Below are 26,781 nucleotides of genomic sequence, written 5' to 3'. Positions count from 1 at the left end.
TCACATCACATCTGGACTGTTGCAATAGCCTTCTGGTAGGTCTTCCTGCCTCATCTCTCCCTACTCCAATCCATCCTCCCCTCACCTACCAAAGTGATCATCCTAAAGCACAAGTCTGATGATATTAGCCCTCCCTGCCGTAGTCAGTAAAATCCAGTGGCTCCCTATTACCTCCTGAACCAAATATAAAAGCCTCTGCATGGCTTTTAAAGCCCTTCAAAACCTGGTCCCTTCCTACCTTTCCAATCTTCTTACACTTGAATCCCCTCCATCTATTCAGATCCAGTGACTCAACTACAAACCCTCCATCTCCTGACCGTGTCTTTTCACTGGCTCTCCCTCATGCCTGGAATGCCCTCCTACCTCATTTTCATCTTCTGCCTTCTCTGGCTTCCTTCAAGCCTTTCTCAGACCCCCTCTGTGCCTTCCCTCTGAAATTACCTTCAATTTAATATGTATGTGTATATATATGTATGTATGTATGTATGTATGTATGTATGTATGTATATGTGTGTATATATCTTACATGCACATAGGTGTTTGCATGTTGTCTTCCCCTACTAAAATGTAAATTCCTTTAAGGAGGAACTGCTTTTGCCCCCAGCTCTTTGCAGTGTAAGAGTTTAATAAATGTCTGTCTACTTAACATTTTCTGACAGGACTTCTTTGTAGCCATATTCACATATACAGAAACTCTAATGACTTGGCAAATCTATAACCAGTTCGTCCTGGGGCCTGTTTCCTTCAAAAATCCACTTCTCTTTGTCCTCTCTTAATTCCTTCAGCCACATGTCCTGTACCATTATGTAGCTTTTTACAATCAATCTTAATCATTTTATAACTCTTCTTGAGGGCGCAGAGGTCATTTCATACTTTTGCTCTCCCAACATCTCAACGTTGACCACATAATATGTGATTGAATTAAATTGATTTGTAGTCATCATCCTAATTGGATAGCATTTGGATTTTTAACTATGATTTCTTTACTGTTTACTGAATACCTTATTTTTAAAATTCCAATTTAAAAGTGGCTGCCATCTCAATGACAAATTTTTAAGCTTTTATTGATATTTAATTTTTTTATCCCAGTTTGCCAGAAAACTGTCCTTTCCGCTACTCTGGCAAAGCCTGACAGAATATGAAACATCCTTCTTTTTAGTCTTTCTTTGCCCCACCTACTCCATTCTAACCTCCCATTCTTTGCCCCATTCTACCAAAAGGAGAATATATGTCTGTTCTCTGAGAAGAAAATCCAATTACAGTTTCAGAAATTACTTTATTAAGGTGACAGCAACTATAAGTCTTGATTCTTTTCTAAGCATAATCTTATTCATCAAACACTGGAAACCTATTTTTTCTTTGAAATTCAATTTGCCTTAACAGAAATACCTGACTGGTTTTGCCAATAAGGTCACGACTAAACAGATTACATCTAGGAATAAAAAAGTGTACAAGTTGTTCTGCCTGAAGACACTGAAGGAAATAACTCACACAGTCATCAAAACATTGTTCTAGGTCTCTTAATTGCCATTGACTGTCATTTGGTTTCTGAGCACATAAGTGAAAGAAGGCAGTTTTCATGTGATAGGAATTGAATTTATCCAGCTCCTTCCGGTTCTCAAACTTTTTTTTCAGCTGTTCAAGAAGATATTTCATCAACTTTAAACATTTTTTCCTGTTAAAGAAAAAGCATTTATAAGACTGGCACTTTTGCTGTCTTGTATTCTAATTGTTTGGAGCTAATTTCTCCCAGAATAGATTACAAAGGTTTGTGGGTGGGGACTATATCTTACATAGCAGTGCTTAGTATATTGCTGGGAATGTTAGCAGGTACAGAATACCACATTGTAGGGTTTGGGATTCTTTTTATTTGGGAAGGGAGGGTGCAGATCGTTTCTTCATACATCAAAGCTTATCTGGGGATGGGGAATCTGGGGCCTCAAGGCCACATGTGGCCCTCTAGGTCCTCAAGTGTGGCCCTTTGACTAAATCCAAACCTCAAGGCTGCAGGTTCCCCACTCCTGGCTATACAATCCTTCTGATAGCAAGTTAGTTTTTTCTGATTTAATACTACTCTTTGCTGTATTTAAAATCTTAAAACCTGCTTTAAAAGGTAAATGAACAATTCCTCTGAATCTAGGCTTAAAGTATGCTAAATTAACTCTTTGGGGGCACGCTAACACTAAGATTTGTAGAGAAAGCCTTCATAGATTTTAAAAAATCAATTCAAGAAAGGACTTGCTACTAAAAGGCACTGCTAGTCTCAGGGAAATAGAAGTAACAACAAAAACAAAACAAACGGTTCCTGTTCTACATTCTAATGACCATCTAATAAAGAAGCATGAAAACCAGACACATAACTCACCTGCAGCATGGCACTCCATTCGTTTCACAGCACGTTTTAGCACTTCCATGGTTCTTTAATATGTCCTTCTCAATGTGTGAGAAGGAAAGGCGCCATGTGTTTGCTGAATTTTTTAAAAAGTAAATAGAAAAGTATCGGTTTATGAAAATATCATGTTCCATCTATGCAGGTAAATAGCTAATCAATTTTATCTAACAAAACACCATCCTAACCTTAGAAAATATCTCTAATATGTTTAATTTCATACACATCATCAAAACCTCAGCAGGTCAGGGTTACTTTACCTGGAATTAAAGGGAACTTGAGATGTCATCTTGCCCCACACCCTTATTTTACCGATGAAGGCACTAAGGCCCAGACAAATTAAGGGACTTGACTGAGGTCTGGTACCTAATTAATTAGTGGCAGAATCAAAACTAGAACCCAGGTCTCCGGATATTTTATATAATTCAATGCTATATAACCTCTAATATTTTGAAGAGGAGTGAAATTTTTTAAGTGGCTTGGAATTATATTTCAGGTTTATTTTTTCTGTTTACTGGAGGAGCAGGGGCAGGAGCAAGGGAAGGTGTTCCTAAATCAATAGATATTTAGTATTAAAAAGTAATTTATGTTGAAGTCAACTCATAAAAAAAATTTATAATTAAAAATGAATTTTGGCAGCTAGGTAGTGCAGTGGATAGTGTGCTGGGCCTTGAGTTGGGAAGACCTAAGTTCAAATCCAGGCTCAAACACAACCTATGTAACCCTGGGCAAGTAACCTGTGTGCCTCAGTTTCCTTAATTATAAAGTGGGGATAATAATAACATATGCCTCCCAAGATTGTTGTAAAGATCAAATGAGATATTTGTAGAGCATTTAGCATCGTATCTGGCATATAGCAGGTGGTTAATAAGTGAGTTTTTGGTAGGATACTCATGTAAAGGTAAGTAGGTTGAAAAAGACCACTCTCCCTCAGCCTAACCAAAATATTCTCAGGTAGTTGGCTTTTAAACCCTACCACAGAATGTATGAAACACTGAAGCATAATAACTTCAACTGATCTCCAAATATGAATGTACTTTCTGGCAACCACATAAAAAGGTTGGTTATATAACTAGAAAATTTGTGTAAAATATATGGACTTCTCTAAAAGATTATTTGGACTTAAAGTATACTGAAGGTGGTATGAACCTAGTCGGAGCTGTGTTCTAGATGCAACTTTGCTGTCAATTTATTGTGGCACTGCTTTCTTCCCAGATGTAGGAGAGGTGATGCAGTACAGGGAACATAGACCTGGCATCTGGAGACCTAGGTTTGAATCCTAGTTCCAACACTTACTGGCTATATAACCCTAAGTAAGTCATTTAATAGTCCTAAGCCTCAGTTTCTCCAACTATAAAAGTTGGATACTACCTTCGTCACAGGTTCCTTGTGAGGAAAACATATATAAAAGTGAGCTATTTTGGGATAAGGATCAGTAAGGTGAAGGTCAGAGAAAAATCAAAGGAATTACATAAATACAAGTTATTTCCAGTAAGAAGTATTATTTTAACTTGATGTTTTGAGAAGAAATTCCATTTTAAGCAGAGAGAAATTTTGGTGACCCTTTGGTTATCATATCACATTTCATATAATATGTATCATATGATTTCCATGTAGTAATTAATGGCATACAAGACGTTTTAGCAGCTTCCCTACCTCAAGTCATTTGCTAAGTAATCAACATGATTTATAAAGTAGTTTTGATAGTTTTCTTTTATTCTAATCATATGAGACAGAAAGCATCTGAAGTATCTTTGGCTGTGATCTCATGAAAATATATAACCTCAACAGCATGAGAAAACAGCACTCATGATTCTGAGTAGGGGTCCAAAAGAGTCTATGACATAAGAAAGAAGTTAAGAAATTTTGGTCCAAACAGGATTGGTGCAATCGAACAGAAAGTTAATAATTTTCTGTCCTTTCAATGCTGCTTCCATTCTATTTTTAAAAGCATAAAGTAAACCATATGTATATATATGAATATCTTGAATATATATATGGAGACACATACAGATACATATATATATATACATGTATGCTTGAATTAATGTTATTAGTATTTAATATTCAAAATACCTTGAAAACCATTTCCTTCCTTTGCAGGCTTAGATACAAGGTAAACTGGCCTGAATTTAAATTCCATCTTTACTTTTCTTCCTAGCCAGTTTTCAATTGTTAGGCCCCCCTGTGTACTTGGGGGCCAGCTGCTCCTTGATTCCAAAGCAAGGACTATGTCCACTGATATTTCTTCAGGTTTTCTAATTAGGAGGGTTACTGCTGGGCTGGAAGGCTTCTTTCTCTCCACAATAATATCCATTTCTGTTTAAATATTTAAAAGATAAAGTTACATAATTTAATTCAACAACATTTATTACGTGGTTGAGCATTATGCTAGACACTAGCAAAGAGAAAGAGTTTATTAATTATGGTACGTACCCTCATGGTAACTACCCTTGCTGTCTCTTAGCAGACTCTGGCACATATCAAAATAACCATACTTATATACTTACATGGAGCTATGATTTGACCAAATGTTCTAATTCCCTTTTCTCGGGAAAATCGCAATCCCTCTGTACCTATTCGTTCTGTGCAATCCTAATTTAACCTTACTTCCCAAAAATCTCTTAAGAAGATTCATTCAACACACTAGAGGCCTTCCTCTGGTTCCTTAACATTTCTAGGGGTACCAGTATCATGCTTTGATTGTTCATCTGTTGTCTCCTCACAATTTGTTTTAAAGAAATCATGTAGCACTTTTAATAATCCCAAGTTGCTTATCCCCACAACATATTTTATGCAAATATATATGTACACACACATATACACATACATATATGTATATGCATGTATTTATATACACACATACATACACATATGCTGGAATTTTTAAGGTGCTATTTCCTTTATATAAATAGATTAGGGAAAATGTTTATGGCAAATATGAAAGATAAAAATTTTGACATCTCAAATATATAGCTAAGTATCAAAATTCTACAATGGTAATTCCCATTCAACAATGAATAAATGGCCAGTAGATATAAACAGAAAAAAATTTATGTTTTTATTGATATAATTTGTTTTTTACATCACTTTTATTTTCAAATATGTCCCTTCCCACCCTCATCAAGTCTTTATCCTCCCAAAAGCTAACCTTCTAAAAGTGTTGTTTTATATTCTTGGTACATGACTAGCCTTCTTTCTTTTCCAAGTATACATGTCCTTGATAAGATAGCTGAGTAGAGGCAGCAGTCCAGACAAACTCTCCTAACATCTTCCCCTAAATAACTTTGAAATAATACTTCAAAGTGAATTTTGGAGCAGCACAACCAATAAAAGTCAGGGTCAGACATTTTTCCAGCCCAAGACAACTTCGGAAGTCAGAAGGAGAAGTCTGTGACACCAGGGTGCACAGGAAGTTCGCAGAAAGGCAACATCAATAGTGGGCCTGGGCGGCTGCAGCAGCAGCACCAGCAGTAGTAGCTTTGAGAGATCTCAGACAAGAGCCAGTAAGAGAATTGAACACTAGTCAGAAAGATATTACAAGGGACCGTGAACTGACACGGGGCACAGGACTGGGTGCTATTTGACAACTCCATCACCCATACACAGTTCAGCATCAAAGTTCCAGAACAGAAAGGAGCATTTGTGGCCACTCATGAAGGAGAAGGGGCCCTGGTAAAGTTCCAAGGCTGAGAAGAGTGGTAGAGCTTGCAGCTGCAGGGGAACAGGGGCCCTTCCTGGGTAAAGACCAGAGCACAGACCAGGAGAGCAGTGACCATGCTTCTCCCTACATCCTACTACGCTGGAAGCACTGAAAACTTACAGACCTCACCTGACCCCAAAAAAACGCTAGTTCTGCACACAGCAGGGTAAAAAAAAGCCTGAAGCAAAAAAAAACAAAAAAATAAAAAATAAAAAAATTTTTAAAAAAGCCTGAAGCTTGAGACAGTGCCTCCCTACTCCAACTTTAACATAAAGTTCAAAGTCAAGAAATAGTCTGGAAAAATGGGAAAAAAAAAGAACTTGACCATAAACAGCTTCCTTGATGGCAAGAAAAATCAAGACACAAACTCAGAAGATGGGAACAATGTGAAAACATCTACAACCAAAGCCTCAAAGAAAACTGCAAATTGGACACAAGCCCAACAAGAATTCTTGGAAGAGCCAAAGAAAGAGATGAAGAGTAGAGAAAAAAAATCAGGAAAAGAAATAAAAGTGATACAAGAAAATTGTGAAAAGGGAATTAACAGCTTGGTCAAAGAGGCAAAAAAAAAAATACCCATGAAAATAACATCTTAAAATGGCCAAGTGGTAAAAGAGGAACAAAAATTCACCAAAGAAAAGAAGCCCTTGGAAAGCAGAATTGGCCATATGGAAAAAAAATGCAAAAATTCACCAAGGAAAATAATTCCTTAAAAACTAGAATTGGGCAAATGTAAACTAACGACATCATGACATAACAAGAAACAATAAATGTCCTTGATGATTTTTTGCGACATTTCTCATATATCATTGCCAAAAATGTTGGAGCCTACGTGGTACCCACCATGAATATTTCCATTGGCTCTTGATTTACTGGTAATTTTGATTTTTCAGAAATCATAATGTTACATGATTTGCAAGCATATACCATTCCCAGGAGGATATTGGTATTATTTTTTTTTTAAAAAACTAAGCTTTGGCATCAGTGAGCAGTTTGGTATCATTCAAGGCATAGCAGTCTCCCAAGTGTGATCCTGTTGATCTCTTCATAGTCAATTTTGGTCTCACCTCATTGCCCACCTATAGGTGTACTCAGTCTAAGAAATATATGTATTGCTGGACTAAGTAAAGGACTGCCCATCTAGCTGTATGTCATGATTCTAGGCAATATACATTTCATCCACTTTGTTTTTTGAGGGTAGATGTCTAATATTATTTACAGTGCTATGGATTTCATTGATATTTTGGGACAATGCAATTAGTACAGTATCAACTGAAAACAGAAGCATTTAGAGATACTCTCCATCAATAGGAAATCCTGCTCTTTATATTGTACATAAACCATCTTCTATGACACTGGTCAATAACTTAAGTAAACACATGGCTTGTGGTTTTATGATTTGCTTTATGTCAACGCCCAGTGTATTACTAAACAAAGTTAGCTCCGTAACCATATCTATAATTGATTTCTTGTATAATTTTAACATATACACAGGAAACACTGTAATATAATGGCCTTACAGTCAGGAAGACCTGGTTTCAAGTCTCACTTCTGATGCATATTGGCTATGTGATCCTGGGCAAGGTCCTTAACTTCTCAATGCTCTAGGCAACTAAGACTATAAACTGCAGAGAAGGTATCAAACTGTCTTGGTAGAGGGAGTTCCCTCCTCAAAGAATTTCCCATATCAATAATATCACATGTCTAGTCCTCATCTCCTTATCCTCTACAAAGCTATATTTCATGCTATCAAATCAAATGCTTTTTAAAATCAAAAAGTAACAGAGAGATATAATGAGAGGCACTGGGGCCCAATGGATGACATGTTGGATTTGGAGTGAGGAAAACTTGGGCTCAAATCCTACCTGAGTTACTTAATAACTGACTGTGGCCAAGTCATCCACCTTTCTGAGCATCAGTTTCCTGATGTAAAATAAGAATAATTATACCTGCCGTACTTACCTCCCAGTGCCATTGTGAAGTTCAAAATAATGTGCTTAAAATACTTTTCAAATTTTAAAGTACTACATAATTGTAAGTTACTATTATTCTCTATAGTTACCAGTCAAATTTATGACTAAAAAGGTGGCCCATGGAAAACTATAAGAAAAGAATGCTCAGCACCTTTTCTTGTTTATATCCAAGATCATTTTAATGGGTAGAGACTATTTTCATGATTTTATAGACCTGAGAAATTAGACATGCATTGATAGTTGTTGACGTCACCTCACCATTGAATTTTTTTTTTTGCAAAAGCATTATCTGTGATCTTTTGCATTCTTTTGGAATTTTTCCTTCTTTGAAATATCTTGAAAATCAATCCCTCAGTGATTTTAAAATGATGTCACTTCAAGCATAGATTTGGTCATGATAATGAATTCTCAACTTCTTGACTTCATTTTCTTAGGTGCCACTTGCCACTTCTTCATGTAAGGGAATCAGTCTTTGAAATCCCAGGACTTAATCATGGAAAAGAGGCCAAGTACAAAGCATTAAGCTAACTACAAAAATTGAAATATTTCCAAAAAAGTGGAAACAAAGGAGATACTCATTAACTGGGGAATGACTAAATACAATGTGGTAAGTGAATGTAATGGAATTTAACTGTGCTGTAAGAAATGGTAGATATGCTGAATACAGAGAAGCATGGAAAGTTTTACATGAAGTAATGCAAAGTAAAGCAAGCAGATGCAGGAAAACAATATATACAATAACTACAACAATGGAAATGGAAAAAAGCCACAACAAAACAACCAAAGAAGAATGTCGTAAAACAGAGGATAAGCAAGGACCCAAAGAGAAGATATGACAAGATATCTCCCCCAACTCATTTAGAGAGGTACTGGGTACACAGATGCAGAAAAATGAATATATTGCCATATTTTTAAATGTATCAATTACTTTTGCTGCTATCTTTCCCTAAGGAATATCTTTAATTTTAACCATTTTTCAGAGTTGATAGCTTAGCCCATTGGGTTGGAGTTGTTCTAAGTACACACAGTGTCTTCTATTCATCTTTATATTTTCTTCCTAATTTGTTGCTTATTTTGATATTTGTTCTAAACAGATGATTTTATTTCATGCAGACAGTTGATTATGGGATTGTTGTTTCACCCATAATCTGCAATTTCCTAGCTGTTAAGATTTTCATTTTTTATGATCTCATGGTTCATTAGAACAAACCACCACCATAAAGGCTCCCTCCTTCCAAAAGGGCATACCAAAATCATTCAAAAGTCCATGAACAAGACAACAACCAAGAGAACACAGTTTAACAATTTTCTGACCCATAACAAAATAACATGTACAACAGATGGATGAATGCTCACCAAAAGTGTTTGCCACTGTCATGAAGGAGATTCAGCACAGTTCAAATTGAAGAGGGATTCCCTATAGATGTGAAATCTTCCAAATGCTGCTATTTGTAGATGTTGCTGGTTGTCTCAAGCCTTGAAACATTTCAGAGTCTCCTGGATGAGACCCATTACCACTCAAGAGAGTTTGGCCTAACCATCAAAACTTCAACCTGGTCACAAGTAAGGAGTCCAAGGGCAAAAGGTTACAGAGAATTGATTACTTTAATGATGTCTAGAACCATCATTAAAGGAATTTCTGCCTTTCCTAAGTCAGATAATCTCTTTAAATGGGGTAAGACCATCCATGGGGCAGCTTGGAACAGACAATACATGAAGACCTGGGGTACAAGCACTTCTAGGAGTTTGCCAGTGGCCACTCCTTTAATGATCCCACTGTGAAGTTTGTCATTCCTTGTTATGTGTGGGCATTCAAAGCTATATCTGCTTGGAGATCCTCAAGGACAAGTGGTCAGCCCTGTGTAATATCACGATGTCCTATTGTCCACCCAGATTCTCCTGTGAGAATACAACATTGACAGCCCATTGAATACACTAAGCTGTAAATAAACACTACAGCCTTTAACAAAGTACCTGCTGATTCGACGATCACCCCCTAAAAAAAAGTACCTGCTGAAAAACTACATGAAACAAGTGACCAGCCAAGAGCCCTGATCTTAGATGTCAAGTCTCCCTTTCCTTCATCTTGTGTATATGTGTGTATCTCTGTCTATCTTTCTGTCTGTCTGTGTGTATGCATACACATACATCTTTCCCCTGCTTCATGATCTGTCTTCTCCCTCTTCTGTACAGGACTCTATCATAGATGGTTTTCCCTTTCTTTTTAAAGGGAAACAATAATTTTCCAAAAAATAAAAGTTTAAAAAAAACAACTAAGGTTCTTGTCCAAACACATCATTGATGTATAAATAAATTCTTTCTAAAGCTATTTTCCAAATTATGATGTGCAGTTAGAAGGACAACATCCATCAGTACATATATCTTGAGCAAACACTGTAAATAGACAGTAATTTGGACACAGAATTAAATAGGTTAAAGAAAGTGGACTGAATTGCCTTTGGGAAATTTTAAAGTTTCATTCATGACCCCAGACTTCTCCCAGAAACAAAGATTCATCTTTTTAATACCAATATTCTACTGATTGTGATTTATGGAATACTATAGCTTATGAAAAATTTTAAAGTGAACATCACTCACAAAGTAGTAGAGAAATACTTGTGTTAGGCAACATATAACAAATACTGAAATATAAAGAATTAAGAGTAAAGAATGGCATCCAAAAAAAGTGTGATCAGAAAAAGAAAATAGACTGATTAAAAGTAAGAATGAGATATAACCAAAAGACAGTCTTGAGTGCACTACTGGTATCTTCATGATTTTAAAAGAAAATGAAGGCCTTTAGTATGTTTAATTGATTCCTACTCATACACCCATATACTTACATTTATGGGAAGACAGGGGTAAGAGTAACACAGGAGAGGCAAGCACAGATGGGTTGTGTTACACATTGCTAGAGGCAACATGAAAATCAATGACATTGCAGTACCATCTCATCCAGTATTCACCATATCTAGAATCTCTTAATTATTTTTGAAGAAAGTATTCATGATGCATAAGTATGGTATTTCTGAGTCTACATTCCTTTGAACCCTTCCCATTTCTTTATCTTGAACTATATTATGTGACTTAATTTGAACTTTATTTGCTAGACAGAAGGATTTGAGCAGAAGAGTGACAAGATCTATGCATAATAAAAATTAGTCTGGCAGTGATATGAAAAATAGATTGAAAAGGAAAATTGTGGAAACAGAAAGTTCTCTTTGGAAGTTTTTTCAGTACTCTAGACAAGTAGTAATTATGTCTTTTATTAGCATGGTGGTAAAGAGAGTAGAAAAGAATTGTGGATTTAGTAACCAATTGGATATAAGAAGTAAAGGAAAAGAAAGCATCAAAGATTTATTGCCAAAAGTTCCAAACATGGGAGATTGTGAGAAAATGGTAACAGTAACCAGAATGAATAAACAGTTATCAGTACCATACAGCAGAAAGATCAAGGACAATGAGAACTAAAATAAATCATTGAAACTGGCAGTTAGAAAATCACAAAACAACCTTAGAGAGTAATTTCATGAGAGTGGTAGAATTGAAATGATTAATTCCTCACTATTCCCCCTACCACCAATACCCAATTGAACCTTCCCTTGTAATAAACAAGTGCAATCAAAATAAATTAATATATTGGCCTTATGTGAAAATATATCTCATTCTGAACCTACTGTCACCACCCATTTGCCAATAGGCAGAAGACATGTATAAATAACTTCTACTTTACTTTATTTTTTGGAAAAAGGAAAAACTCTTGTAACAAATAAGCAAAGTCAAGCAAAACAAATCTACTCTGTGGCCAAGTCCGAAAGTATGTCTCTGTAATTCTGTCTGGAGAAGAAAGTTGAAGAATTGTGTAATCACGATGGGAGAGGCTTCATAAACATTCTGAAACCTCTTAAGGAAGAAAAAAATCTATGAACCAATGCTGAAGCCATTGAGAAATGTACCTAAACAGTTTCCTATGGAAATATAAAGAGAAAACCAACCACACAATTAAACATTTTTATGATATTTCCTGGTAGGCTGTGAAGATGAGTTAATTTTTAAGTGTCATGTATTATGTAATTCTATGACTACAATAAAAGGCAAAGAGCAGATATAATCTGTACAAACAGAGCTTCAAGAACAGAGAATACTAACTTCTTACCTTTAATATGGTTTACTTCTGCCTTAATGATTTTCCTAAATTGAGACAGCAGCTTAGAAGCTGATAATATTTCATTATCTAAAAAATTGGTCAGAGGGTTTCCTTTTGGATTTCTTTTAAACTTCACAAAGTAAAAGGCACCACTGTCATCATATTCTTCTAGTTCAATTCTGGAAACTTCCAGTTTAAGCATGACATCAAATTCATTTGGAGCAGAAATCTGTGAAACAGGCAAAAAAAATTACATTAACATGTATGATGCAATTTTTAATGTTTTGCTGAGTTACCAAAAATTGAATTTTCCTTGGAATTTTCATTTACTAATTGAATTTGCAAAATTCCTAAGATTTTGTCCCCAAATCAGTTTTTCTGGGTTTAGTTTTCCATAAAAAAAAATATTTTTTAAAAGAAGTATATTGAGCTCATAGAATGGGCTAGGACCTTGAATAAATCTTTGCTTATTATTTCTTTGCTCTTCCTTTCTATAGTAAGGAATCATGTTATTCGTTTGTAAAAATACTAGTGACCCACCATTGCCAAGATCTATACCTCAAGTTGTTCTTCCTGTATTGAGGATGGACTTACCCATGTAGCCACTCTTTCTTGAAGGAACAGCCCTGGGTAAATAATGAGACAGACTTCCTTTTTCTTTAATCTTTTGTTCCCCTCACTGGTATTCAATATAGGTCTTTAGGTGTCTAGTACCATAGGGATGTAAGATGGGACAGTGGAAAGAGTCAAAAGACCAGAGCTCAAATGTCACCTCTAATTACTTTGGGCAAGTCATTTTAACCTCCTTGTACCTCAGCTTCCTCATCTGTAAAATGAAGAGATTAGACTTGATAGGTTCCTTCCCATCATGGTCCTGCTCTCTTTCTATTCTTCCTCATTAAAACTTCCCAAGATAGGATCTGGTATCCTCATTTATCCTAAATTACAAGTGACTGACTTGTAATGGCCTACTTGTAATGTAACTCTAATGGCCTATTAATCTTATGGAGAAAGAGAGGAAGAAGGGAGCTATTTCCATTGGAACATGTGATCAAGGACCAATGCCAAATGAACATGTAACTCTTAGAATTTCAGACATTCACCCATTGGATTGGGGAGTAATTTTGTGTAGTTGTTTCTTCCCTCTTTTGATGTTGCTTTCTTATAGGCTCCTGTCCTTGGATGAGGCCTCCTTGATTTTAATCACTTTTCTGATTTCAACTTTTTTATTTTTATTTTTTTGGTCTGTCTTTCCATCAATCTAGCTATGACTCGTTACCTTAATTAGCAGAGGAATTAAGGTACTAGTGGCTTTAGCCCTATTTGGATGGAAAGTTACATAAATCATTCTACTATGCAAAATATTGGAATATCTACCCCCTCTGGGAAAATTTCCAACTTGCTAACGTTTTATCAGTATTTATCAATCTAAAGAATGAGAAGAAAGGTAAATATTAGTAAGGAGGAAGAAAAGGGAGCCTTCTCAGTCCTTTTGAAATACCATGTTGGTGGTAATATTCTGCCCATTGGCCATTGGCACACATTTTTGAGACAGGTGATTTGGCTTTGGGATATAATCTGGTGTCTCATAGCAAAAGAATTAACTACCCAGCACAGGATTCCATGTTCATTACTCTTCCCTCCCACCTTGGTTGAGGATAGATTTTCTAATGTCCTCTTTTGATTTTCAAAAGAATTTAAGTCCCCAAATTGGTGGTACAGAGATCTGGACTTGGAGTCAGGAAGATAGCCATTCCAATCTAATCTCAGATACTTACTAGCTATGTGACCCTGGGCAAATCATTTAACCTCTATCTGCCTCCATTTCCTTATCTTTAAAATGGTGATAATAAATAGCACCTACCTCTCAGGTGGTTGTGAGAAAAAAATGAGATAATTTTCATAAAGTGCTTTGCACACCTTAAAGCATTATCGAAGTGCTAGCTAGTATTGTTGTCATTATGTGGCATCCTTTGAAATCTTGTCTCATTGTGGTCCCCAACCTTATTTTTTTCTGGTTTGGATTCTTTTTTATATTGGACTAGTCTTTGCAGGTATTTTTGTAAAGAAGTAATAGCATATTTATGTAGCAGAGACAGAGAATGATCCAAATAATTGAAAAAGACTGCTTAGTATAGGAAGGAATGCTGAACTTAGAGTTGGTGGATCTTCTTTCAGTTTTAGGTTTCACCACTTCCTATAGTTGTAATCTTAGACAAGACATTGAGAGAAATTATTATTTTCTATTAATAACCAATTATTAAATTAGGATTGAGGTTTTCCCTTTCTATTTCCTCACTCAAGGACCAGCCCTTGCAGGTTAATCAGTCTCTGAAGGCCATTGCTGATAGATGAGATCGCCTAAATCCTCCAAATAAGCTCTGTGATCTTAGGTAGGACTCCACCCAACTAGAAGATCTTACAAACTGAATATAATCTAGGTGAATTCTTAGAAACTAAGTCTATGCCCTTACAGACCCTCCATTAGAATTTAAGGTGACCCAGCTCATGAAGGAGAAAACCAATCAGAGAGGCTCAGGTAGAGAGGGATTCTTTTGTCCAGATTGCTGGGGGCAGCTGAGTTTCATGACCAAGTCCCATTTTCAGCAGGAGGAGCTGAAGACTTTTAGTCAACCTCTTCATTAAAATGTCTACCCCCTCATTAATTGTTCACCAGTCAGAGTTGATTTTCACTTGTCAAGGGCACCTCCTTTTTCAAAAGTATTTAAGCAGTCAGGGATCTCCATGGTTTTGACTTTGGTGACCAAGGGAGACCAGTGACCATCAATTTATTAATTATCAGCTAGCCTAACTAATAAATTGATTATTAATTGCCCAGAAACTCTGCCTCTCTGGCTTCTTATTTGTCATAACATAAAAATGAAATAACGTATATAAGAAACTTTGTGGATTGTAAAATGGTATACAAATGTCATTGTTTCCAGGCAACTAGACCTTTACTTTTTCAAAATTAAATTGTATTTTTCTCAATTATTGATCATCTCATTTTTTTCTCTCTTGAGCTCCCCCATGCCTCTACTGAAGAAAAAAACTCCTTGTAACAAAAATCCCTGGAAGCGGGAAAATGAAAAGTTTTTAAAAATCAGGGGTAAAAATAGACAAAAGTAAAATCCTATAGGAAGTACTGAAGAGGAAAGCAACAACTAACATTTATGTGGTACTTTATTTTACAGGTGAGGAGATGGGTTCAAAGAAGTTCATGGGCTTGTCAACTGTTGCATGGCTCAGAAGTGTCAGAACTGGGATCTGCACCCTGCTTTCCTGACTAAAGTCTAGCAGTATTGTCCCCTACAATGTGGAGTCTACAAGCCATGCTTTCTCTCTCCCCTTCCTCACTCCTTCCCCACCACCCCAGCAAATCACAAGTGGACAAGAGGCAAATTAAAATGTACAAAGGAAATGTAAATAAAGGAAAGAGAAAGGAGGGACAGGAGACTTATATCCAAAGGCATATATGAAAAAGATAAGGAAATTCAGAAAATCATATTTCTGTCGGTATAAGTAACCAGTCAATCATTCAGTGCTTCTGCACTTTTGAAGATCATGCTATCATCATCGCCTTGAATGCCTGCCCCACCCCTTCCACACTCCACCTCTCTCTCCCTTTGCCTTTTGAAAGGCTACCCACTCTTCAAAGTTCAACTCAAAGGCTACCTTACCCATGAAACCTTCTCTAGTTCCAGAGACATGTCATCTTTCCTTCCTTTGAAATTCTATACCATTCTTCTGGTACATTTCCTACATACCCTCTCTAGGATTGATTACCTGTGCACACATCTTATCTTTCTACTAGATTAGGGTCATATATTTAGAATTTAAAGGACCAGAAACCTTGGAGATTATGTTTATCTAACCCACTCGTTGAGGGGGAAAAGGGCCCAGGGAGTCTGTGATTTGTCTTTGCCTTATTCATCTTTGCATCCCCCATATTAAGTAGCACAATACTTTATATATCATAGGTGCTAAATAACGTTTTGAATGAATGACCAGATCACTTAGGAGCAATTTTCATCTCATCATCCTCCCCTTGCTAGGTTATAATAATAATAATATTAACACTTCACATTTGTGTGGTGCTTTAAAGTACGTAAAGCTCTTTATAAATATTCTCTCCTTTGATTTATATGTAACTGGGGCTTCTTGGGCTACTTTTTCAACCTCACTCAACAAATATACATTATATACCTTCTATGTGCTGAGCCCTAGGGATATAAATACAACAAATGAAACAAGAATGTACATTCTAATGGGGAAAACAACAATTTCATATTAAAATGTATATAATATATAACATTATATTATAAATATAATATAATATAATATAATATAATAATGTGTGTGTCTGTGCATGAAACATAAACAGGTACCTTGGAGCCAGCTCTAAATGCTTGCAACACCAAATTGTTAAATCTTCAGTCTGCACATCTATACCTCAGAAATCAACGACGCCTACAAATCAGGGTTTGATTTATTGTTTGATTAATTGTCTATTCTAGACTTCAGGAAGTGTTTATGATGAGGATTAAACTTAAAATATCATATGCATACATACCCTTCCTCCCACAGCTATTAAACATTCACCAGAACACCCTTGAGTATAAATATAAAATAAATAAATACAAACATATACAAAGTAATTAAATACAAGGCAGTCTGGAAGGTAGAGCACTAGCAGAAATGGAAGATCAAGAAAGACTTCATGCAAGGTATGGCATTTGAGCAGCATCTTAAAGAAAGAGTGGGTAAGGTAAAATAAGGCAAAGAAGAGGCAAAGATAAGGAGAAGTGTATTCCAGACATGGAAGGGGAGGTGTGATGTGGCCAGTGGGAAATGGAATGTCACATATGATGAACAGATAAAAGACTAGTCTGGCTAGATTGTAAAGTGTGGGAGAGGGCATAATATTCAGTGAGGCTAGAGAGATAGATTGGGGCCAGGCTGTGAAGGGCTTTTAAAAGCTAAACAGAAGGTTTTATATTTACCCTTGAGGCAACAGGAAGCCTCTGGAGTTGAATGAGTAGGGGAGTCACATGGTCAGATATAATTTTAAATTACTTTGGGAACAGTGTATAGGATAGAATGGAGTAATGAGAAACTTGGTTCAAGGAGACAATTAGGAGACAGCTGCAATAATCTAAGTGAGAGATGATGAGGGCCTGAACATAGGTGAACATAGCTTTGAGTTGAAGGGGTCAGATGTGAGAAATTTTGTGAAGGTTGAAATAGCAAAATTTGAAAATTAATTAAATAGATGGAGTGAGGGAGAGTGAGGTATCTGGAATAATGCCAAGACTCTGAACCTAAGAGACTACAAGAATGATGGTGCCTTTGATAGAAATAGGGAAGTTTAGAAGAGGGGAAGCTTTGGGGGAGAAAGATAATGAGTTTAGTTTTGGACATACTGAGCTTAAGATGTCTCTAGGACATCCAGTCTGAAATGTACAACAAGTAATTGGTGATGTGGAATTGATGCTCAGGGGAGCATTTACTGCTAAATATATGGCTCCGTTAGTTATCTGCATAGAGATGTTACTGAATCCATGGGCGCTAATGAGATGACTAAGAGAAAGTATAGAGGGAAAAGAAAAGAATGCCTAAAACAAAACCTTGGGAACACTCACAGATACAGAACATGATAGGAAAGCAGCAAAGGAGACTGGGGAGTGGTCAGACAGATTTCGATAGGAGGAAAAATCAACAAAGAGAATACCACTTTTAGTGCAGTCATGATATAAAATGGAATTTTATTCTCTTTGATACTACGTTATCTCTTTTATTTTAATCTTTTTAACACCAATGTTTTTATTGTTAAAAGGACCTAAATTAAAATCCCACTTCTGACACTTCTGTGATCTTGTATAAATCATTTAATCTCTTTGGACCTCAGTTTTGCAGGGTTTTTTCCATTTACAAAAAAGGAGGGATTAGACCACATGGCCTCTAAAGTCTCTTCCAGCTCTAAATTTATCATCTTATGAAAGCATTTGCAGCATAGGGATCTAAGAATTTTCTCCTACAAGAATCTATGTTCATGCTTCTTCTTATGAATCCCCCATTCCTTACACAAGACATCCCTGCAATATTTTGATTACTAAAGTCTATAGATCCAAAATGCCTTGTACATGGTAGACATCCCAGAATTGTTTGTTGAGTGAATGAATGAACGAACCTTCCCCAGTTCATAATACTTTACCATTGTTGGCATTCGATAGTAATTTAATTAAACTAGTTATAGCTTAATAACTGCTGCTTTTAGGAAATTCTTTTGCAAATAACCCTCAGTTTTACTTAGAAATATTAACACAGAGAAATTTCAGTTTTATTTTCACAAAATAAAATGATGTCTGATAGCAAATGCAGAATTATACTGCAAAACTCCCCAGGATTTAGAGGAAACTATAACCTTGACCACTGGGTATGGTATAGAAATAAGGCATTAAGTTTCCTACCATCCATCATAGATGGAAAGTGCCAGAAGGGGCAGCTAGGTGGCACAATAAGTAGACCACCGGCCCTGGAGTCAGGAGGACCTGAGTTCAAATCTGGCCTCAGACACTTGACACACTTACTAGCCGTGTGACCTTGGGTAAACCATTTAATCCCAATTGCCCTGCCTTCCCCTCTTCCCCTCCAAAAAAAAGGAAGTGCCATAAGGACAAAGACTATATATAGCACTTGAAGATTTTGAAGAGTAACACCCTTTTTTCCTAAGGTTTCACAGTTCCCTTGCATCTGTCATTTTCATGACATGCAAACTGTTAAGGCAAAGGTTCCCAAACTTGTTTGGCCTACTGTCCTCTTTAAAAAAATTACTCAGAGCTCCCCTGGAAATCTACTTTCTTAAACTCTTTAACAGCTTTTTTTTTAATTTGCATCATTTCAAAAAAATATATAATTTTTAAATGACTCATCTTAAATTTAATAATTTATTGTAAATTTGTGGATTTTTTCCTGCATTGAAATTTTGATGATGCAATAAGGCATCACGTAACCGTATAGTATTGTAAACAAGTCATTACAGGCACACATTCCTGCTGATGCATGCTGGACTTCCCATTATTCGAGAAATGCTTGCCTGCCAACGCTTGCTTGTTAAGATCTGTCATTGTATTTGACCACTGATTGGTTTTAGGTTGCATTTTGTGTGTTTATTTGGAAACTAAATGTAATCACTGCAACTTTAATTCTGTTACACAACAGATGAAACATATACGAACGTTTTTTTCAAAATTTCCTTATCTTCTCTTCTCTCCTTATGCTTCCACTGCCCCCTTATTTTTATTCAATGCTCCCCAATTGCACCCAAGACTTCTACCGCCTTCCCCCATTGTTCCAGTGCCCCCAAGGGTGGTATCGACCACTTTGGGAAACTGTGCAAAGGGCAGCCCAGCCTGAACTCTGCTTAAGTTCACTGTTCTTTTGTGAGTAAATCCTCCACATCTAAACATGAGTCATGAGAACTCTTCACCAAAGGAGGGTGGCAACAGGAGTATCATTGGCTCTAAGAGAAACAAGTTCCACCCTCTTCCTTCCCTGCACCCTCCCCTGAAAAGCTGAAGATCATAAGCTTTAGGGTAGGAAGTGAGTTCAAGTTCATTCCAGTCTGACCTCTAATGTAGTGAGAAAACAGGAGTTAGGAGAGAACTTGGTGTTAAATCCTGCCCTGAGGTTCACTACCAGTGTGACTGAGGGAAAAGCACCTTAACTTTTCAGTGTCCCTAGGCCTCTAAGATGGACATGCTGCAACAGAATTTGAAGAAAAGGTTAATGTGAGGCAGATCTCTGAACAAGATAACAATTATTAGCAAAAATATGCCTATCAGTAGGTGAGTCAGCGGCTTTCCTCCATTAATGCCAAAGGACACTCCCCCCCTCCCCTCAGCAGATAGATAGCTCCCTTTTCAGTGGTTTGGAGGAGTACAGAACAAAGAACAGAACAAAGTAGATGAAATCATGGGATTAAGGGCAACGTGATGGGTTGTAGAGCTGAGGCACAAAGAACAATATAAATGTTTGGAATTTTGGAAGGTAATGGGGACTAGCAAATACCTCCCACCCCCACCCCTGCTCCTTTTCTCATGAGCCTAAGAAGTGTTCATTGTTTGAGTCCAGGTATGAGATAGCAGCCCAGACGTCTGGACAGCAAACCAGACATGCTTAAAGGATGATAACCTGTCAGAGGCCCAAACTCTTTTTGTTCACACACATTCCCCAAGGTTAGCAAAATTCCTTGAAGAGAAATGATTCTTAAGCTTAACCCATTACAAGCCAACTGAACATTGAAGCAAGTACAGAGACAAAGAACCATGACTTAAGCAGTTACAGGAATTGATTGTAAAAAGGATCAATAAGAAAATGATACAGAATCAATCTCAGTATTCTCAGACAGCAGTTACCAAATGGCGATGCCCTACACCAACAAAATCACTGATCTGGACAAAAATAATAACATAAAATGTATTAATTTTTAGTCTATCATGAAGTTTTATCACACTTTTCTCCTCCCTCCTACTTTTTTGCCCTTTGAAGTGCTATATAAATGTCAGTTATCAAAATTATTTCAATTCCACTTCTGTCCTTGACCAAACAATTCCCTTAACCTTTGTGAGTATCAGTTTTTCATCTGTAAAGTGGGGGACCTAATGCCTCTGGTAGGTGGCTGTTGTGAGGTTCAAATAAGTTGTGTGCATTTAAAGGCCATATAACGATCAGTTACAGTTTCACATCTGTGAACACCTAGGCCCACAGAGGTTAAACGACTTGCTCAACAGGTAGCAAGGCTGAAATGTGAACCATTTCCCACTCCAAATCCAGCTTTCTTTCTCCGTAGAAAAATGAGCAGCTACGCGGCAATGAGGCAAAGAGGAATTGGGAATTTGGTGAAAAGGGGACTGCAGAGAGCCAGAAGTAATGTATGTAAAGTATAATGATTACGTAAAGCAAAGCATTTTGCAAACGTTCAAGATCTATAAGGAAGACAGCTATTATCATTCTCGATGGAGAGGTGGGGCTATAGGAGTGAGCAAACCCTTGGCAACTCACCTTCACCTGCTCGTAGTAGCTGCCCGTGCCCTTACTCACAATGCCCTCGAAGGCTGGGTCGCAGAGGGGCAGCCGTCGCTGCAGGTGGTCGACAACCTTGTTCACCAACGCACTGGCTTGGGATGTCGCCTGACGCCGCAGCTTCAGTTTCTCGATTACATGCTGTGGCCTCCAGCCAATGGAGTTCTGGCGGAGGACACCCTTCTCTTGGACCGCAGGATCCGTCTTTTCCTTGGGCAAAATTCCCTGCTTGTTGGACACGGGCGTCAGGGCTCCCGGCGGGTGATGCTCCTTGAGGATGGGTCTCCCTTCCTGCTGAGTATGTCCGACCTCTGAGTGGGGAAGCCCCTTCTTAGTGGCCTGAGACCCCGGGGCCCTGGCAGGGAGCTTCTCCTGGAGGACAGGGGATTGCTTCTCCTGGAGGATAGGGGGTTGCTTTTCCCAGAGGACAGGGGGTTTCGTTTGCTTGTCCTGGAGGACAAGGGGTTTCTTCTTCTGGAGCGCAGGGGGTTTCGGTTGCTTCTCCTGAAGGACAGGGGGTTTCTTCTGCTGGAGGACAGGGGGTTTCGGTTGCATGTCCTGGAGGACAGGGGGTTTCTTCTCCTGAAGGACAGGGGGTTGCTTCTCCCGCAGAGATTCCGACCCATTGGAGTGGGAGCCCTTTCCTGGGGCTGCGTCCTTAAGGTCGGGGGCAACCTGAGAGGGGCGGCGGGGAGCCGGGGTTCGTGCTGCCTGCCTCTTGCGGGAACTTTGGGTAGCACTCTTGCGCCGGACTGCCGGAGCCCTTGTCACTGTCCCCTCCATCCCGGACCACCCGAGGTCTCCTGGGTCTCTCGCCTTTGTGTCTCTAGGAGGAAAAAGGCTTTCCAGGAAGAGGTAGGAATGAGGGTGGGGAGTGCGGGTTTAGGATTGACTGGAGCAAGGGCGCAGGAGGGGATGGGGGGTGCAATTCTAAGGAAATGAAACTTATGAAATAGGCGGGAAGTCTGAGTGACAAGAACGTAGATTGAAGGGAAACCCCCAGTTGTCCTAAGGTTCCCTCTTTGAGCAATTAACTAGGATGGAGTCTTTTTACAACTCAAAAAAACCCCCAAAAACTTTTTAGTAAGCAGTATGTCCTTAGGCTGCAATCACTTTGTACAATTTGGCTTTGGATTGGCAAGATTAAAATCTTTCTTTCAATCTTCATCGTGGAATCACATTTTAATCACAATGTATATTAAGCATACCTTTCACAGAGAGTTCATTTTTCCAAGTCTAATCTTGATTACAGCATAGGCTTTCTCTTTTAAAGTACGTTTTATTGTTATCTTTTTGTTTTTACATCTCCTAGATTTCCCCCATACCCTTTCCTCTTCCCCCTCCCAGAGAGTTATCCTTTATAATAAATTTTAAAAGAAAAGAAAAAAATCACCAAAACTGAACAATACATTGAAAAAAATTGAGGTTATATGTGGTGTTCCACACATGCTTTCGCCCCACCCCCACCTCTGTAAAAGATTGAAGAAGGACAGTGTCTTGTCATCTCATTCTTTATAATGGAAAGAAGAGCCTCCCTACAATAGGGAGGCCCACCTGTAGCAAGGGCTGTCCTTGTGGGTGGCTCTAAGGAAGGCAAGATAGAATCTCTAGCCTCTTCTCCCCTCACCTTGCTCCAAGGGAGACTTTCATTACTGCCAGAGCTGCTAAAAGCAAAATAAAACCAAAAAAATGAGTAAGCAAAGGAGAAAACCCAACTGATGGAATCCTAGCCATTGCCCCCAGACCCAATATCCCAACTTCTTCATAGTTGGGATATTGGATCTGGGGGCAATGGCTAGTTAGGGGCAGTGGCTAGGATTCCATCACAATAGCTACTATGGGGATAAAGAAGATCTGGGTTCTAAAAAAAAGGCCATGACTTTTTCAATGAGAAATGTCAAATGGTCCCAATCACAAAATGAGTTATTGGAAAAACTTTTAAAAGACTTTAATAATCAAATAATAGAGATTGAGGAAAAATTAGAAGAAAAAAAAAGGAGCAATCAACCAGCTTGAAATAAGGAATCAGAAACTGAAGGAAGAAAATAATTCCTTGAAAACTAGAATTGGGCAAAGGGAAGCTAATGACTTCCTAAGACACCAATAAATAATTAAACAAAATCAAAAGAATGAAAAAATTGAAGAGAATGTGAAGTATCTCATCAGAAAAACAAATGATCTGGAGAACAAATGGAAGAGAAATAATGTAAGAATAGTTGGACTGTCTGAAAATTACAATAAAAAAGAATCTTGATACAAAATTATAAGAAATTATCCAGGAAAATTGCCCTGACATTCTAGAAAAAGAAGGCAAAGTAGAAATAGAAAAAAAAAATCCACCAATAACCACAAGAGATCCTATGGGGGAAGCTTACAGGAACATCATAGCCAAGTTTCAAAGCTCTCAGGTTAAGCAGAAAATTGTTGGAAACAACAAGAAGAAAAATTAAATATCATGGAACTACAATAAGGATTATATAAGACCTAGCAGCTGCTATGTTGAAGGATTGTGTAGGTCTTGGAATAGTATATTTCATAAAGCAAAAGAGCTGGGGTTACAACTGAGGGTAGCTTACCCAGCAAAGTTAAATATAATCCTGAATGAAAAGAATGCACATTTAACGAACTGAAAGACTTTCAGGTATTTATGATAAAAATAGCAGAACTTAAAAGAAAATTCAACATATAACATCCAGGAGAAATATAAGGTAAATATCAAAAACCAATTATAAAGGACTCAATAAGGTCAAATTGTTTACTTCTCATATGTGAAAATATTATGAGTACTCTTATGACTGTTATCATTATTTGGGAAGTTTCAAAGAAAGGCTTGGGCTGAGCTATGTATGATGCAGTGATTTTAGAAAAACTGTTGAGAGAGATAAAAAGGAGTAATTATCTCATACAAATGAGACATAAAAGGAAAAATTAATACAGAAGAAGCTAGTAAGGGGGAGGGTGGATGGTGCTGGATTACTCTCATGAGGAATGGGTTAAAGAGGGAACAACACACACACACACACACACACACACACACACACACACACACACACATATATATATATATTTTATACATATATATATATATCTAGAAGGGTATAAAAGTCTTCTAAATTCAGAAAGAAATAAGAGGCAAGGAGATAGGGTAGGGGAGAGGATAAGGGAGGGACTCTTGGAGAAGTTAGGAGGGCAATGTATGGGGTAGAAGTAAAGCAGAGGAGTTTGGAGAAATAGGAACAGGGTGAGAAGGATAGTGAGGAAAAATAGGAAGGAGGAAAATATGCAACAAGTAATTATAGCTTAGAATGTGAATGGGATGAATTTACCCATAAAATAGAAACTGACAGTAGATTAAAAATTTGAATTCAACAATATATTGCTTTCAGGAAACATTATAAAAATGAGAGATATGCACAAAGACAAAATAAATGTCAGGAATAGGATTTGTTATGTAAATAAAGCAGGGATAGTAATCATGATCTCAGACAAAGTTAAAGCTAAAATAGATTTAATCAAAAGAGAAAAATAGGGAAACTACACTATGTGTCAGGAATATTATTCAATATTGTTTTAGACCATTTAAAATAACTAGACAGTATAAAATACCTGAGAGTATACCTGCTGAAACAGACACAGGAACCATATGAATATAAACATAAAACACTTTTTATATAAATAAACTCAGATCTAAACAATTGAATTAATATTGATTGTTCATGGGTAGGTAAGGCCAATATAATTTTAAAATGACATTTTTACCTAATTAATCTATTTATTCGGTGCCATCCCAATTAAATTACTAAAAAATTATCTTACTGAGTTAGAAAATAATAATAACAATTCATTTGGAAGAACCAAAGGTCAGGAGCTTCAAAGAAACCAGGAGGAAAAAGATATAAAGGAAGTAGATTCAGCAGTTATCAGACCTTAAACTATATTATAAAGTGAGAGCATTGTTGAAGTGTAAAATAGATAATTTTGATTATTTCAAATTAAAATTTTCTTGTATGAATAAAACCTATATAGCCAAGAATAGAAGGAATGCAGAAAATTGGGAGGAAACTTTCAAAGAAAATCTCTCAGATAGGATGTGATTGGGTTGGAATATTGCATGGTATAGGAAAGGATGAGCTGGTTGATTTAGAAAAACATGGAAAGACTTGGACTTAGGAAGGAAGAAGCTATCCACCTTCAAAGATACAGATGACAAGTGGAAACAATCATAATATGGTCTTACATATATGTGTATGTATGTATGTACAAATATATGTACATACATCTATGTATATCCATATTTATTCATACTTAATTGTAGCCTTCTTTAGGGTGGGGAGGGGAATGAACAGGTGGGGGGGAGGGGTGGGAAGTACACAGCAGAGAACAAAAAAGGCCTACAAACAGAGAAAAACAGCTTTGAAAACGTATAGTATTTATTACAAAGGTTTTCTTGAAATGGAAATTTATTGTTTTATATTGAATCTTCTCGTGTTCTGCTGTGTATATGGCAATGCTTTTATTTTCTCATTTTGTATTAAAGTTTAAAATAAATTTTAAAATTTACAAAAATTTGTACTAGAGCCCTTCTCAGAATAATGCTTTTAAATGCATAAAATAAATTGGGAAGATTGGGAAGAGAAATGAGAGTGATGCGAGAAAACCATGAAAAACAAGTCAACGACTTGCTAAAGAAGACCCAAAAAAATACTGAAAAATACACTGAAGAAAATAACACCTTAAAAAATAGACTAACTGAAATGGCAAAAGACCTCCAAAAAGCCAGTGAGGAGAAGAATACCTTGAAAGGCAGAATTAGCCAAATGGAAAAGGAGGTCCAAAAGACCACTGAAGAAAATACTACCTTAAAAATTAGATTGGAGCAAGTGGAAGCTAGTGACTTGATGAGAAATCAAGATATTATAAAACAGAACCAAAGGAATGAAAAAATGGAAGACAATGTGAAATATCTCATTGGAAAAACCACTGACCTAGAGAATAGATCCAGGAGAGATCATTTAAAAATTATTGGACTACCTGAAAGCCATGATCAAAAAAGAGCCTAGATATCATCTTTCAAGAAATTATCAAGGAGAACTGCCCTGATATTCTAGAGCCAGAGGGCAAAATAGAAATTGAAAGAATCCACAGATAGCCTCCTCTAAAGGTCCCAAAAAGAAAACTCCGAGGAATACTGTTGCCAAATTCCAGAGCTCCCAGATCAAGGAGAAAATACTGCAAGCAACCAGAAAGAAACAATTTGAGTATTGTGGAAACATAATCAGGATGACACAAGATCTAGCAGCTTCTACATTAAGGGATCAAAGGGCTTGGAATATGATATTCCGGAGGTCAAAGGAGTTAGGATTAAAACCAAGAATCACCTACCCAGCAAAACTGAGTATCATGCTCCAAGGCAAAATATGGATTTTCAATAAAATAGAGGACTGTCAAGCTTTCTCAGAGAAAAGACCAAAGCTGAATACAAAAT

The 26,781-nt window shown here is 37.1% G+C and overlaps 1 protein-coding gene across 1 annotated transcript; it reads right to left on the bottom strand.

The window, feature by feature from the left end:
• Positions 1–1,256: 1,256 nt before the first annotated feature.
• On the bottom strand, positions 1,257–22,079 carry CGAS (cyclic GMP-AMP synthase). The gene is made up of 6 exons (XM_036768917.1): positions 21,888–22,079; positions 21,276–21,686; positions 12,222–12,441; positions 4,466–4,708; positions 2,366–2,468; positions 1,257–1,675 (listed from the first exon to the last, which is right to left on the bottom strand). The coding sequence occupies exons 1-6, from the start codon at positions 22,077–22,079 to the stop codon at positions 1,327–1,329; spliced, it is 1,518 nt and encodes a 505-aa protein (XP_036624812.1). The 3' UTR covers positions 1,257–1,326.
• Positions 22,080–26,781: the final 4,702 nt, after the last annotated feature.

Source organism: Trichosurus vulpecula, chromosome 7 (assembly GCF_011100635.1).
Source record: "Trichosurus vulpecula isolate mTriVul1 chromosome 7, mTriVul1.pri, whole genome shotgun sequence".
In the NCBI taxonomy this organism is placed as follows: domain Eukaryota; kingdom Metazoa; phylum Chordata; class Mammalia; order Diprotodontia; family Phalangeridae; genus Trichosurus; species Trichosurus vulpecula.
Note: the sequence above shows the minus strand (reverse complement) of the source record. Positions and strands in the feature narration are given on the sequence as shown.

Coding starts and splice junctions, on each gene's coding strand:
- CGAS (XM_036768917.1), bottom strand. CDS start 22,079: ATGGAGGGGACAGTGACAAGGGCTCCGGCAGTCCGGCGCAAGAGTGCT. Junction 4,709..12,221: donor AGAAGTAAACCATATTAAAG/GTAAGAAGTTAG, acceptor ATATTTAAACAG/AAATGGATATTATTGTGGAG. Junction 2,469..4,465: donor GGAAGGAAATGGTTTTCAAG/GTATTTTGAATA, acceptor TAAAAAATTCAG/CAAACACATGGCGCCTTTCC.